The 13,544-nt window shown below is 44.1% G+C and overlaps 1 protein-coding gene across 9 annotated transcripts in view; it reads right to left on the reverse strand.

The window, feature by feature from the left end:
• TBC1D1 (TBC1 domain family member 1) overlaps nt 1–13,544 on the reverse strand; it is a 192,850-nt gene that overhangs the window by 118,250 nt on the left and 61,056 nt on the right. The window contains exons 1-2 of one of the 9 annotated variants that reach the window (XM_074349345.1): nt 10,093–10,242; nt 9,742–9,867 (exon numbers count right to left, since the gene is read on the reverse strand). The exons of 6 other annotated variants lie outside the window; for them this stretch is intronic. In XM_074349345.1, coding sequence (XP_074205446.1) covers nt 9,742–9,867; nt 10,093–10,122 — 156 coding nt within the window. In that variant the 5' untranslated portion in view covers nt 10,123–10,242. Of the gene's footprint in view, nt 1–9,741; nt 9,898–10,092; nt 10,249–13,544 lie in introns of those variants that run through there. 2 more of the 9 variants (XM_074349344.1, XM_074349354.1) reach the window with 2 other exon arrangements.

Raw genomic sequence — 13,544 nt, forward strand, 5'->3', positions numbered from 1 at the left:
TGTTTATTCAATCAGGATTAAAGAAAAAAAAAAAATGTTAAGATATACAGAGCCCTAAAACCCGCAGAGAAAGGTGCCCCAGGACACCAGAGGCTTTTCACAACACCTACATCCAAACATATCGCTGGCTCCCAAATGCAAAACAATGTTTTTGAGAAGGACAACATTTAAGGTAACAGTGTACAGCCGGTTCTGACTATCCCTGCTAACTGAAGTCAACGGTGAGACTGTCGAGTGGGAAGGCTGCTCAGAGGCTGAAGGCTCCCCGGCCCACCTGTCTGTGGAACTTCTGCGCAGGCGCCACTGCACACGCCCACCATCCCCTCTGACAGGGCAGGGATTAAGTCCTACTCATCCTGGCATCTGTGCCCCAAGGGTCTGGCACAGAGAAGATCCATGGTCAGTGTGTCCTGATCGACACTAACCTTGAAGGAGAAGCTGGCTTTCTTGTTCCAGAATGTCTGGAAATACCACAGGATTCCCCAAGCAGGGGGGTAACTGCAAAGTAATTAATACAGAGCTATGCTCTGGTGGTGGAGCACACTGAGCTCTTCCCCTGGGGGTAAAAATCCGGGGATGACAACTGCAACTAGTTTAAACACCACAGAATTGATAAACTCAAACCTTGATGTGATGTTCTTTCAGCTACGTTAAAATTGGGTGGTACTACCTTGAATGAAACTCCAGTGTACTCTAAATTCCCATGTGTCACCTTCAAACACTTTCAAATGTGGGAAGAGAATCCCTTCCATTCACCTAGAAACTGAGCAATATGGCTATTTTTGAAACGCTAAGAGGGTTCTGACCATAGCAAAAGCATTAGCAATATTTCATGCTCACTATACAATTAATTTAGTAATAATCCATACACAAGGGGCCACAAACTCATTATTCATAAGGTTTTTGATTTGTGTTTCTGAAGTCAAATTTTACAATTAAAGTTCTAATATTTTAAATCTGGAAACTTACATATGTAAGAAAAAAAAAAGAAAACCTGACACAAAAGAGACTATCACAATAGGCATGTATAAATGTCCCTAAGCAAATACTGTCCCAAAGAGCTTACAATTTTTTTTCACCTAATGACTGATTTCCTTTGGGTCCACCCTGTCAAAAGAACTTCCGCAAAATACCATTTGGCTGATTCCCGGCCTTCGGCGGGCCTACAGTTATGAACACTGCTAAACAAATAAACGTCCTTCCTATTTTTAAAGTTTTCTAAAATTGGAGAATCTCCATCTTTGGTTGGCACACTATTTCCTGGACTTTAACAGTCCTGGCAGTGAAGAAATTCTTCACAGTATTTTGAGAAATGAAAGGACTTCAGAAACGGTTGAGCAGCTGCTCCCTATCTCTACTTTAGGGAAAGGGAAACCAAGGCAGAGCTGTAACCCTGAGCAAGGTCACACAGGAGGCTGGGGGCAGGGGCCCGTGTAATTCTAACTCATTTTCCCCTTATCGCATCTAAATGACTTGTGGCCTGACGAAAGCATTTTACTCTTGTTCTGTACTGCTGAACCAGAGCTTATGTTTAATTCATGTAGAATATGATAAAACAACAAAAAAAACCTAAACATCATGGTGAGAGCTGGGTGATGCAACGAGCTCTGGATTAAGAGCCAGGACACCTTGCTTTAATCTTAGCTGTGACTTTGGGGAAACCTCTTCACCTGGAGGACCCAATGTTTTCATCTTTCAAAAGAGGGGACAGAACTAATAAGCAACTGTGAAGGTCACCTCCACCCCTAACTGCAGTGAAGGTGAGGGTGATGGCTCACTCTTACTAAGTGCTCAGTCTGAGACAGGCACTCTTCTAAGTGCATTACGTGGATAAATCCTCAACAGCCTGGAAGACGGCTCTTATGCTCATTTTGATGAACACGTTCATGCTTAGAGAGAAGCAATGTGTCCAAGGTCACAACTCCACTGGGAACAGATGGAGAGGGGATCTGTCCCAGGCTGGTGGCTCCAGGGACTCTCTCTTCCTTATCAGAGGTGAACAACCTAAGAAGACCGCCCTGACTTGCAGCAACAGATGTTCCAAACTGACAGCAAGCATCATGATCAATCAGCACAATGTCCTCATTTTTCAGATCAAAGATCCAGGCCCAGGGAAGTTTAACTTGAAGTGTAAGTCAAGAAACTTAAGGGAAATACAAGGCTACATTCACCCCATTGTGCAGACACTCATCCTGAAGAGTGCTCAACAGTTTACTTCACTTAACTCATCTCATGTGACACCCAAACAGGACTACCTGGTGGACAGCAGTGATCACCATTCCCAGTGCACCTAACCAAGGCTAAACCAGCCAACACAGGGCAAACCTGGGCCTCCAACCCACGCCTTTGCCCTCCTGTCTGGTGTCCTGTCACAGGCTGTAGCAGATGACCACTACGGCAGGACTCTCTGGAGTGGATTCTTGAAATAAAGAGCACTTTCTCAGGAAGCTGAAGAACTACAAACATGGTTCCTTGGTGCTTTGAAAAGAATATCAGTTAATAAGTGATAACTCTCTACAGCTCAAAAGGCAACAAGAAAAGTGAAAACTCAGGCTTACGGTCACCTCAAAATTGACCTCTTTCAGTCTATCATTTAACTGTCCTGACCTGCTCCAATCTTGACCCATCTTCTTTCAATCTTCCTGAAGGTGTGATTTTCCTCTTAGTTCCTGTTTTCTTCTCTCCTTAACCAAGAACATGATGAAATTCAGGCATTCAAAAAATGCCAGCTCCCTTTCTTGAGTAGCTTCAGTCTTACACACCTATTTTTGAAAGCCACTAAATGTTTTATATTTTACACATCTCACCAATAGGAGGGGGAAAATGCTCAGCTTTTCAGCAGGAAAGGATAATTTTCTAAGTTCTGACCAGGCTTGTTTCATACCCTGAACATACTGTAATCCCTTTATTACAGAAATAACTTAAGTACAACACATAAAAGGTGAATTTAGAACCAGGCAATTCGAGCTTTAATGTTAACAGCAGTGACAAGCTGCCTAACTTCTTCTAAACTTCAGTTTCTTCATACGCCTTTCCCGAAAAGGGGGAGGAAGGGCTAACACCACTACTTCCGGGATTATCTGGAAGCTGACTGCTCCCGACACAATGGCTGGCACATATTAACTGCTCAAGTATCTAATCACCTCTTCCTTTCTGTAGCTGCGTTAACACTAATGTAATTTTCCCTCCTGTCCAATCCTCTTTGTAAGTGACATTTCTCTGAGCAAACTCACTCTCCCTCGTGGGAGAAGAGCTGCACCACACTCACCTGCACCTGCCTCGTCTCCCACGGGACGCCCTCCTGGGAACGGGAGCCCAGCACTGGGAGCGACGCCACCACACTGGACTTTGGCAACTTCCAATCGTCAAACCCTCAGGCCCTGGTTTCCTCCTGCACACACTCCACACAACTGGCCTGGCCTCCCAGGCTCCTAAGCGTTTATGACAACGACACCCTTCCCAGGTCAAGGGATTTCCACCCACCCCAACAGCCAACTCACTTCATGCTTCTTTTCTGTGCCCATTTCCTTGTAGGCACCTTTACTCTGAAATGCACATGCCTACACTCAGATGGCTAAATATTCTGAAGAACAATATATTGATAGATATGCATGCTTTTAGATTTAGTAAAATAATTCAGAGGGAAAGCACAAACAAATCAGCAGGGCAACATTACAAAGGTGTGCAAAACCCAGAGGTCTGGGACATTGGGTTTAAGATCTGCCACAACTAGCTACATGATATTTTTCAAATTAAGTCACCCATTGCCCTGGGACTCAGTATCCCCAGGCAGAAAAGAGAAAGTGGAATTACATTCTGGTTACACCAGAATGACCACCACGCTGGCCACAATTACTGACAGGTGTGCCCACGCCCTCGGGTGTGCAGGGGTAAGAGTTGTTCTTGATTTTGAACCTCCCTATATCTGGGGAATTTACTCAATGTGATGAGCCTTTCCCAAGGTTAAAGATCGCTGGTCTCAAAAACAAGGCCCACAGAGTTAGAAAGCAACACAGTAATTCTGAAACACGGTAGAAAACTACCAAGAGTATTTCCTAACTATTCTGTCTCATAATCCATCACATCGATGAACTACAACTCACCTTTCTTTAAAGATTTAGTGAGCTCAGATCTCCTCTCCTCTAAGTCTCCCCATCTCTTTAGCTGAGTGACCCCTGTGCATACATCTGTATTATCACACTAAATAAATTATCTTTACAGGGTCCCTCTCCCTGTTGAATCACAAGTTGCTCAAAGGCTCAGCCCGTGTCCTACTCCTCTCTGGATCCACAGCACCTACCACCACACATGTGCAAAGACCACAGACCAACTGCAAACTCAACCTTGTTTTAAATAGTTGACATTTGCAGATGGTCTTCATAATTTTTTACACAAATTTTAACATTATTCAATTTTAAAATAGGACCTATAAACAAGAGATAAATACAGAATACCTTATTAATTTTATAGATGAGAAAAGTTCAGCAAAGTTAACTTAGCCCAGCTCAGCCAAAGTGAGTGAACAAGACTTGTGAGTCTAATCCCACTATAACACACAACAGATACAAAAATAATCTGCAGAAGTACCAAAGTGCACAAAAACTGAGGAAGTTCTTTTTCATTATGTCTTTCTTATAAATCTAACAAAATAGTGTAGACTGCTGGTTCATCTTTCTTCCATTAGCAAATTCAGAGGTAACAGAAATAATGGAAAAATGAAAGATACTTAACACTAGATTCACTTTTATAAATGTTCCTGAATACCAATGTATATTATGAAATAAAATTCAAAAAACTAGTTTATTATTTCTATTCCTTAAAAAGGATCAAAAGAAAGGGACAGCTTCACATAATGTATCATTAGGGAAATGTAAATTAAAGCAACGAGATACCATGAAGTACCTATTCGAACGGGCACAATCCGGAACACTGACAAGACTAAATGCCGACAAGGATGCGTAGTAGCAGGAACTCGCTCATTCATTGCTGGTGGGAATGCAAAATGGTATGGCCACTTTGAAAAACAGTTTGGCAGCTGCTTACAAAACTCAACATCTTCTTACCACAAGCTCTCCAGTCATTCTTCTTGATGTTCACCCAAAGGAGTTGAAAACGTTCTGTCCATACAAAGACCTGTACAAAGATGTTTACAGCAGCTTTATTCATAACTGCCAAAACCTGGAAGCAACTGAGATGTCCTTCTGTAGATGAGTGGATAAGCTCTGGTACATCCAGACAGTGTAATATTACTCAGTGCTAAAAAGAAATGAGTGCTCAAGCCATGAAAAGACACTGGAGAAACTTACATGTTTACTAAGTGAAAGAAGCCAATCTGAAAAGTATGTATACTTTAAGGTTCCAACTAGATGACAGAGGATGTTTGGGGCAGTGAAGCTACTCAGTGAGATATTACAGATACATGCCCTTATGCATTTGTCCAAACACATAGGATGTACAATACCAAGAATGAACCACAGTGTTAACTATGGACTTCGGGTGATAATGATGTATCAATGCATAGTCATCAATTATGACAAATGTACCACACTGGTTGGGGATACTGATAATAGTGGAGGCCGTGCATGTGTGGGAACTGAGATTAGATGGAAAACTTCTATACCTTCTGCTCAATTTTGCCATGAACCTAAAATTGCTCAAAAAATAAAGATCAGATTAGGGAATCTGTCTAGGGGAACAAACTATAATTCAGTTTTTTCTCATGATGAGATCTGCTCCAGGATCAGTGTTCTGTTGTGGATTAGGTGAGGCTTCTATCCCTGCTTTTCTCCCTTCTCTCTTAGTAAAACCGACGTGTGCCCAAGTTATTGTCACTCTAAGTAACTCGAGAGCCCAAAGCCCAGAGAGAGGCTGCTGCCACTGCCAGACAAAAACGCCCCATGAAAAGTGCTGCTGAAATCCTGGTGGAAGCTACACCAACTTAGCAGAGGCAGCAAATTTTTCAAATTCAAGGAGTGGTTTCATTATGGCAAGTTCTTCCCTCTTTATTAAACTCAAACATTCACTAATTAAAGGTAATAAAAGTCTACAGACCAAAAAAAAAAAGTTAATATATATTTTTAAATATTCCATCACATTAACCAGGGTCACAACTTCAGTGACAAACCAACATCAGACTGACTTTAAGCAAGACAGCAGGGGAACTGCCACCTACATACCAGCTATGGTCAGACTCACACCTCACAGCAAGGCTGCTGTGCACCAGTGAACAGGAGAGAAAGTCCAAGTGGTCAGAGGCACCCAAGGTGGGCTGGTCCAGTCTGCAGGAAGCCGCAAAGCTAAGCAAATAAGCCCAACGCCAGGACACAACTGTGCCTGAAAGCTGCGGTTAGAAGCAGCTGAGCACAGGACAAACCGTGCTTGTATTCAACACAGAAGGAGCGATTCGGCATCCAGTCATTTGCACCAATCTCAGACACTGGGTCACAACCATTTCAAAAGATAAAAAACAATTATATATCCAAGGTATCACTATCACCTCCTGCCTGAACCACACCAGCCTTCTAAATGGTCCCCTCTGCTTCCACGCAAAGTAGACATCACTCCTCTCTCTCAGGCCCACTGCACTTAAAAGCAAGTCCTGCACAGCCTGGCCCAGGTTACCCTCCCGACTCAGCCCATCTCTCCTCAGCAGCCTCCTTCCTGCTGCTCTGCCAGGCCCACGGCCTCATTCCCTGCTGTTCCCTCTTCCTGCAACATGTCTAAGGCCCCTTACCAGTCAGATGAAATGCCACCTCCTCGCCACCCCAGCCCCCAGTCACTCTCTACCAAACCACCTTGTTAACTTTCCTAACACTCACCCACCACACCTGCAATTACTTTGTTCATCTGTTTGCTTCCTTCTTTGCTGTCTCTTCTGCCTGGAATTTGAGCTCCATGAAAACAGGGATCTGGTCCTGCCTGTTTACTGCTCCATCTCGAGCTCCTCAAACAGTACCTGGCACACAGTAGGTGCTCAATAACTATATCTGTGTTGAACACATTTATTAAATGACGTGTTGAATGAATAATGACTATAAACCCATGTTTTAAGCAAGGCCAAAATAAGAAAAACCTAGCTTTACATAAGGTATTAACTAGTGACTGAGTAGAGTTTACAAAAGGATTCCTTCCCTAATGCATTTTTAAATATTTGACTTACAAAACTTCAGTGCACACACTTTTTAGAAGATAAACCTTTTGTGCAAAATGAACTAACTCCTTCAGGGCATGAACAGTGCCTGGTACACAGAAGGCACCCACTAAACATCTGCTGAATACATACACAAGCACTGGAAAATAACCTCATACAAAACTGCACCTGGATTTGAGAACACGGCAAATTTAGGTATATTTAGGTCCCATTTTCCATTCCATCTGATAAACTGACATATATATTTAAAATAGGCTAGTTTGAGATACTAGCAATACTCTCAGCCATTATCTTCACAGGCAGGTGCAGATCCAAGGAAATTCAGAAAGTTACCTGGCAGTTTTGTTGCCATTAGTCTTACCAACAAGCACATGGATGCACAGAAACAACAGAAATACTCAAAGCTGCCAGGTTGTTGGCGGTATCTGTGGACTTAGTACAAAAATCACAAAGATTGAGAAATTTGTTTTTATTTATACACTGTAATTTATGTAAAAACTCAAGTGTCCCCAGTGAAAGAGTAATCAAGCAACCACACCTCTATAAAACCGGGCCCCATTTTTGACAGAAGGTATATACCTGCCTTAAAGTTCCAGGACATGTCTAATTTTAAAAAGCATATCTTAATTTTTCTTTTAACAGATAATTTCTTTGAAATAAACTTCTTCCCTGTTTTGGCTTTATTCTTACACCATGAAATTACTTAACTCGACATGTTCAATATTCACACACTATTAACGCATCACCCAAGAAAAACAAAGTCATGTCCACCTGCATCAAATGAGACCCATTCCCCCTCCCCTTCTTCTTCCTGACCAGGTGTTGAGCTGCAGTTTACACAAGTCAAAACAGAAATTAGATGTGCAAGTGTTTGTGCAAGAGGTGTGTGCTCATGCGTATTTGTGTGTTCCTGAAGGACCACTCTAAGGTCTAATATAAATGCACTTTGAGAATATGCACATTGTGTGTATAATCTGTGCCTCTTGCTTCTACTTTTTAAAAATGTCCTAGTCTATAATGCAAAGTGTGTTAATGACTTGTCTCTTAACCGAACACCACAGAAAGCCACTCTTACAATCTGTAACCCCAAGAAATGAATTTTCAAAGAGTAACTTCATATTCTAAAAGTTCTCACATAATAACACATTGTCTACAAAAATCAATTACAGGATGCAATTTACAATAGCACCACACCTAGAAGAAATTAAATATAAATGAACTACACTCTTAAAAATTATGCTGACAGCTGATAGATAACTTTGCTCCAAAAACATTTCATAGTTTTTTTGTTGTTGTTGTTCTGTAGTTTAAACAATTTTGGAATAGAATGATTCGCAACTCAGATCAAGTTAGCAACATGCTGTTCATTTACATGAACTTTTCAAAAGTACTGCCAGTTGGAGAAAGCTGACAACCCTTGTAAAAGTCCTTTTCTTTTTTTTAAATAAAGATTTGGTCTGTTTTCACTGTCACCTCCGTAGGCCAGTGTAAACAAAAGTCCATCTCATTCCTATAGTGAAAAGCATCTTATTAAATGTTTTAGGAAAGTAAATAAAACTACAAAACAGTACTAGAAGTTTTTTTTAATTTACTTCTTGATTTTGGAATAAAACAACATAATGAATCTTTTTTCCCCTCCCTTTGGCCTTACAGTATAGAATTATAATATAAACGTAGATTCAAGTCCTCCACCTAGAATGAGTCAGTAAAATGTATTCAGGCAACATACCCTGCATTACATTTTAAACTACGTACCATTTTAAAATTGTAGCATTATTTATAAAAGCAAACTAGTATCACTTCAAGCCACAAAATCTGGACATTATTAATTTTTCTTCAGTACAAAACTACCTGATAACAACTCAAAACTTGTTTGAAAGTCATTCCACTTTACTACTACTGATGTTTCAGGAAATGAAGATTCTGGTGAGGATGGGAAGATAGTACCTGTCTAGCAACTACTGTTATCTGGTTTCTGTGTCTCCATTTTGTTATCACTTAAATGATAGGCAAAGCCTTATCTGTATCATAAAAAGGTATTTGTAAAAATGTACTTTAAAACTCTAAAAAGCACAGCCTCATAACTAGAGACACCACCACCTAATTATGACTTGTAAAGGGTCACAGACGGGCTAACGGATTCTCTCCATACGAGTTTATTGCTCAACCAACCGGCCATATAACCAAGCTCTGCTAGGGGCCAGCAAAGTCAGGAGTCCGTGGGCGCGAGAAAGGGGCCCTGTTAACCCGCCGCCCTTAGAGGCTTCGAGAGCTGTATCATTCTAAACACACAAACACCTGGTACTCCGGGAGGAAACTAGTCTATAACTGCCTTCCCAAACTGGTGGGAACTCTAGAAATCCACTCCAACAGCGGAATTAGCCCGGACTTGTAACACTTAGATATTCTGAGGCGCCAATGTTCTGAAAAGAAAACTTTAAGGAAATACAAGGTAAAGAACTTACATTTAAAATTCAGATGCCAAAACTTGCCCTTGGAAACCGAGGAATTAAAAACAAGACAGACACCCTCTAAGCGAGTTCAGCCTTTTGGCAACCTCGGTGTCCTATTCCAGACAACCAAGCACAAACCTGTATCCAGGAGGCGGACACGCAAGGTCCCGCCGCCGGGAAACATCCAGTGGTGAATCCACGGCGCGAGGGAGTCTGCCGGGGCCGAGCCTCACTCTCCGGATCTGTGAAATGGGCGTGACGCCACTGGCCCGTTCGCCCCAGGGGGAAGAAAGGCTAATGAATGAAAACCACGGTGAACAACCCGGGCCGCGCGGGCCGCTTCCCCCGCGGTCAGATCCCCCACCGCACCCGCAAGCCGCAGGCTCTCCCCGCGCTCCGGGCCCCCCACTGCCCGACCGTTACCACTGTTCGCCCAGCCGTCCGCTACGGTAGCGGACGCCGGCCCGACGCGGCCCCGACGCCGCCTACCTTGGCCACCCAGCTGAACAATGGTGACATCGCGGGCCGGGCGGCGGCTCGTCGCCCGCCGCTCCCGCTCACTCGCGCCGCCGGCCCGTGGGGCGGCGGGCAGCCGGGGGCGGGCTCGGGGCGCGGCGGGGCCCGGGCATGGCTCCCCCCGCTGCGGCGGCGGCGGCGGCGGCGGCGGGCTCCTCCCCACTCGTCACTGCCCGGAGAGGTCGCGCCCGCGGGGCTGCCCGGCTGAGAAAGGGAAGTGGGTGGGGAGAACCGGGGGGAGGGGAGGGAGGGAAGGGAGCGCGGCCGACCCCGCCCCCACCCCGCCCACCCCCCACGCTCGGCTCGCGGCGGGAAGTTGGGACCCGCGGGGTTTGCCCTCCTCCGGGATGCCCCGGGGCGCGGGGCTACCAGGGGAGGAGTCGTGAACCCAGAGGGCCGGGGACGCGGCTTTCTACGCCTCTGGGGTCCCTTTCGCCCAACTTTCAGAAAACTAGGAATTCCTCTCTCTGAGGCTTGATAAAAGCCCCAGAATTGGAGCGAACACAAAGCCCGCCCAACTTTCCAGGGGTTACCTCCCCCACAACCCCGAGTGTTTCTTAAACGCTCGAGATTGCTGGTAACAAAAGAGCTAGTGTTTCCCTGGCTCCTAATACCTTTATGTAATCAAAGGTGGTTTTCTTGGAGTCAGAAAACTCAACTGTTGAGACTAGAAAAGGGGCGGTGGAAAAATAACCTTCAGTTCCTGCCAGGGAGGTTTTAGCAATGTGAGAAATGTTGGTTTCAACAGGTTTTTTTTTCCCCCTCCTAAGGCAAGATGATAAGCAGTGTAGTCCGTTTATAGCTGCAAAGGTTAAGCTGAGTTTCAAATTCAGATACCCAAAAGTTGCACATTGAAGGAAAAAAAAAAAAGGCCAAAGGTCGCATTAATAGCCAATGTGTAACATATGTGTCATGTTAAGCCACTCACTGCGTTCCTCAGGCCAAACCGCCGCCCTAGCCCCAGGATCTGATGCTTTCCTTTTGTCATATTAATTGTGTCTTTTCTTCATGAGGGGCCGTAGGACATTTTAATGATGTTCCCCGAATGCCTGGCATCTCAGTTAGATGGGTATATTCATTATCTATTGCTGCATAACAAATTACCTCAAAACTAAGAATCTGAAAGCAGTTTCTGTGGGTCAAAAATCCAGGAGCATCTTAGCTGGTGTCTCTGGCTGAAGGTCTGTTAGCTGGGCTCCCGTTGTTTCAAGACGGGGCTGGCACTGAAGGATCCACTTTAAAGTTCACAAACACAGTTGTTCCCAGAATTCAGTTCCTTGCAGGCTGCTAGACTCATAGCCTCAGTTTCGTGCTGCAACATGTAGTTCTCCCCATAGGGCTGCTCACAAAAGGGGAGCTTGCATCCCCCAGCACAAGTGACCCATCAAAGAACACGTGTCCAAGGAGGTCAGTTGTTTTATAAACTAATCTCAGAAGGGACATCCCAAGACTTCTGCTGTTTTTTATTCGTTAAAATCAAGGAAATAAATCTAGTCTACCTATAAGGCAAGGGGATTACACAAGGCATTAATACCAAGAGAGGACCATGGAGGAGGGAGGGGTGTCTTTTTTTCTCTTCCCACATAGGTTGCATGGGAATAGGATAAAAAGGGGGGGTAATAGCTCAAGTGGTGGAGTGCGTGCTTATCATGCACTAGGTCCTGGGTTCAATCCCTGGTACCTCCACTAAAAATAAATAATAAAATAAATTACCTCTCCCCCAACCCCCACCAAAAAGAAAAAAAAAGATAAAGGCATGGTCAAAGTCAAGAGTGATATCATTCTAATGGAACCTACCTGGGTAATTGAAAAGGGCCTTCCGAACATCCTAGGGAAGTGCTATTCTTTGATTCTTTTAAGCAGTGATGTTCTCTAAAGAAATTAAGAGATGGAAAGGGGGAGTGCATTTGCATCCATTTAACCAAATCATTCCCTGTTACCACATCATTCCCCCAAGCAAGCAGAAGAGAAAGAGGCTGAGAGCTCCATTAAAGTGGGAGCCTTTGTGGCCCTATCAGCCTTGCTACTTTAAGTGTGGTCCATGGACCGGCTGCCTCACATCACCTGGCAATTTGGCAGAAATGCAGACTCTCAGACCCTGCCCTAATCCCCCCTTAGGGAGTTAGAACCTTCATTCTACCATGACTCCAGGTGGCCAGGATGCACACAAAGTTTGAAATGCACTAGTATATAAGATTCATTGACACTGGCCTTCAAATAGTGTTACTGACCAACGGCCCCTTGAGAGAACAACAAAAACTGTCCTTCGTCCTTGTAATGGTGTGATCCAGCTCAGCAGAGGAAAAGCTAGAGAGCCACGAGGAAGCAACATTGTTTCTATGGGAGCGGATAAGCAGCTGAGGACCAGGAGGGACAGCTAGACAGGTAACAAACATCATCGTACACCACCGCTCCAGTCCCCAGTCCGAGTCCTATGAAAATGCCCAGGACTGAGAGGCGACTCCATGGAAAGGAGGAGGGGAACCCGAAATTGATGGAAGAAACCTGAATTACCTCCAACTGACTGAGATAAATTTTCTTCTTTGGCAGAAGGTAGGGAGGCAAAAAAAGAGAAATATTACCTTAAGTTTAGAATGAATATTGCACTTCTTGCAAAAAAAAAAAAAAAATTTAACTCAGACCAAATCCTGAGTATAACAGTTATAAAGTGTGCGGGCAGGTGAAATAGAGACAGCCTCACTTCATTGTTTAAACCTGGATCCAGTTCTCCATGTATATATACATCTGGGTGGCGTCTCCTGCAGATCCTGATTTGAATTTGCCTAAACCGTACATGCCTTTTAGGCTCAGAGAGGTCTCTGTCTGCTCCAGGTCTTCCTGCCCGATCCAAGGCTGGGCAGAATCACTCATTTCCTGGGAACGTAAGGACTTTTCCACTGGGTGGACTTGATACGTGTGGGGCTCTAACACCAAATATTTTAAGAAATATACATGAAAGATCTTAATTTCCTGCCAACAAGTAGCTTGCCAACAGAAACTATTACAATCTGGAAGTTCATTAAAGGGAACTTTAATCCAATGGAGCCCACATTCAAAACAATTTCCCTTAAAATACTACATCTCCCATCTGAAAAATGTATCTTTCTCCAAGAAACTGTATATTCCCCCAGGGAAGAGCTGTATGTAGAGAGGGCATGGTAATTCTTAATAGCTCCCTGGTGAGTCCCTTTCAGCCAGCATTGGGAACATTTATTGACGGAATAATCATTGCTCAAAGATGCTGATGGTTCCCAGCCCTGATTGTCTATCAGAGTTACCTGTGATGCTAAGGCTGGTGGGTGAGGAAGGAGGGCAGATGATTTGGCTGGTCTGGGGCAGGGTCCAATTCTTAGAGACCTCAAAGGGCAGGTGGGTCATATAAAGGTGTGAAGAGGGCCAAGTGAGACCATAAGGAATGAATGAAC

Source organism: Camelus bactrianus, chromosome 2, assembly GCF_048773025.1.
Source record: "Camelus bactrianus isolate YW-2024 breed Bactrian camel chromosome 2, ASM4877302v1, whole genome shotgun sequence".
NCBI classification, from domain to species: Eukaryota; Metazoa; Chordata; class Mammalia; order Artiodactyla; family Camelidae; genus Camelus; species Camelus bactrianus.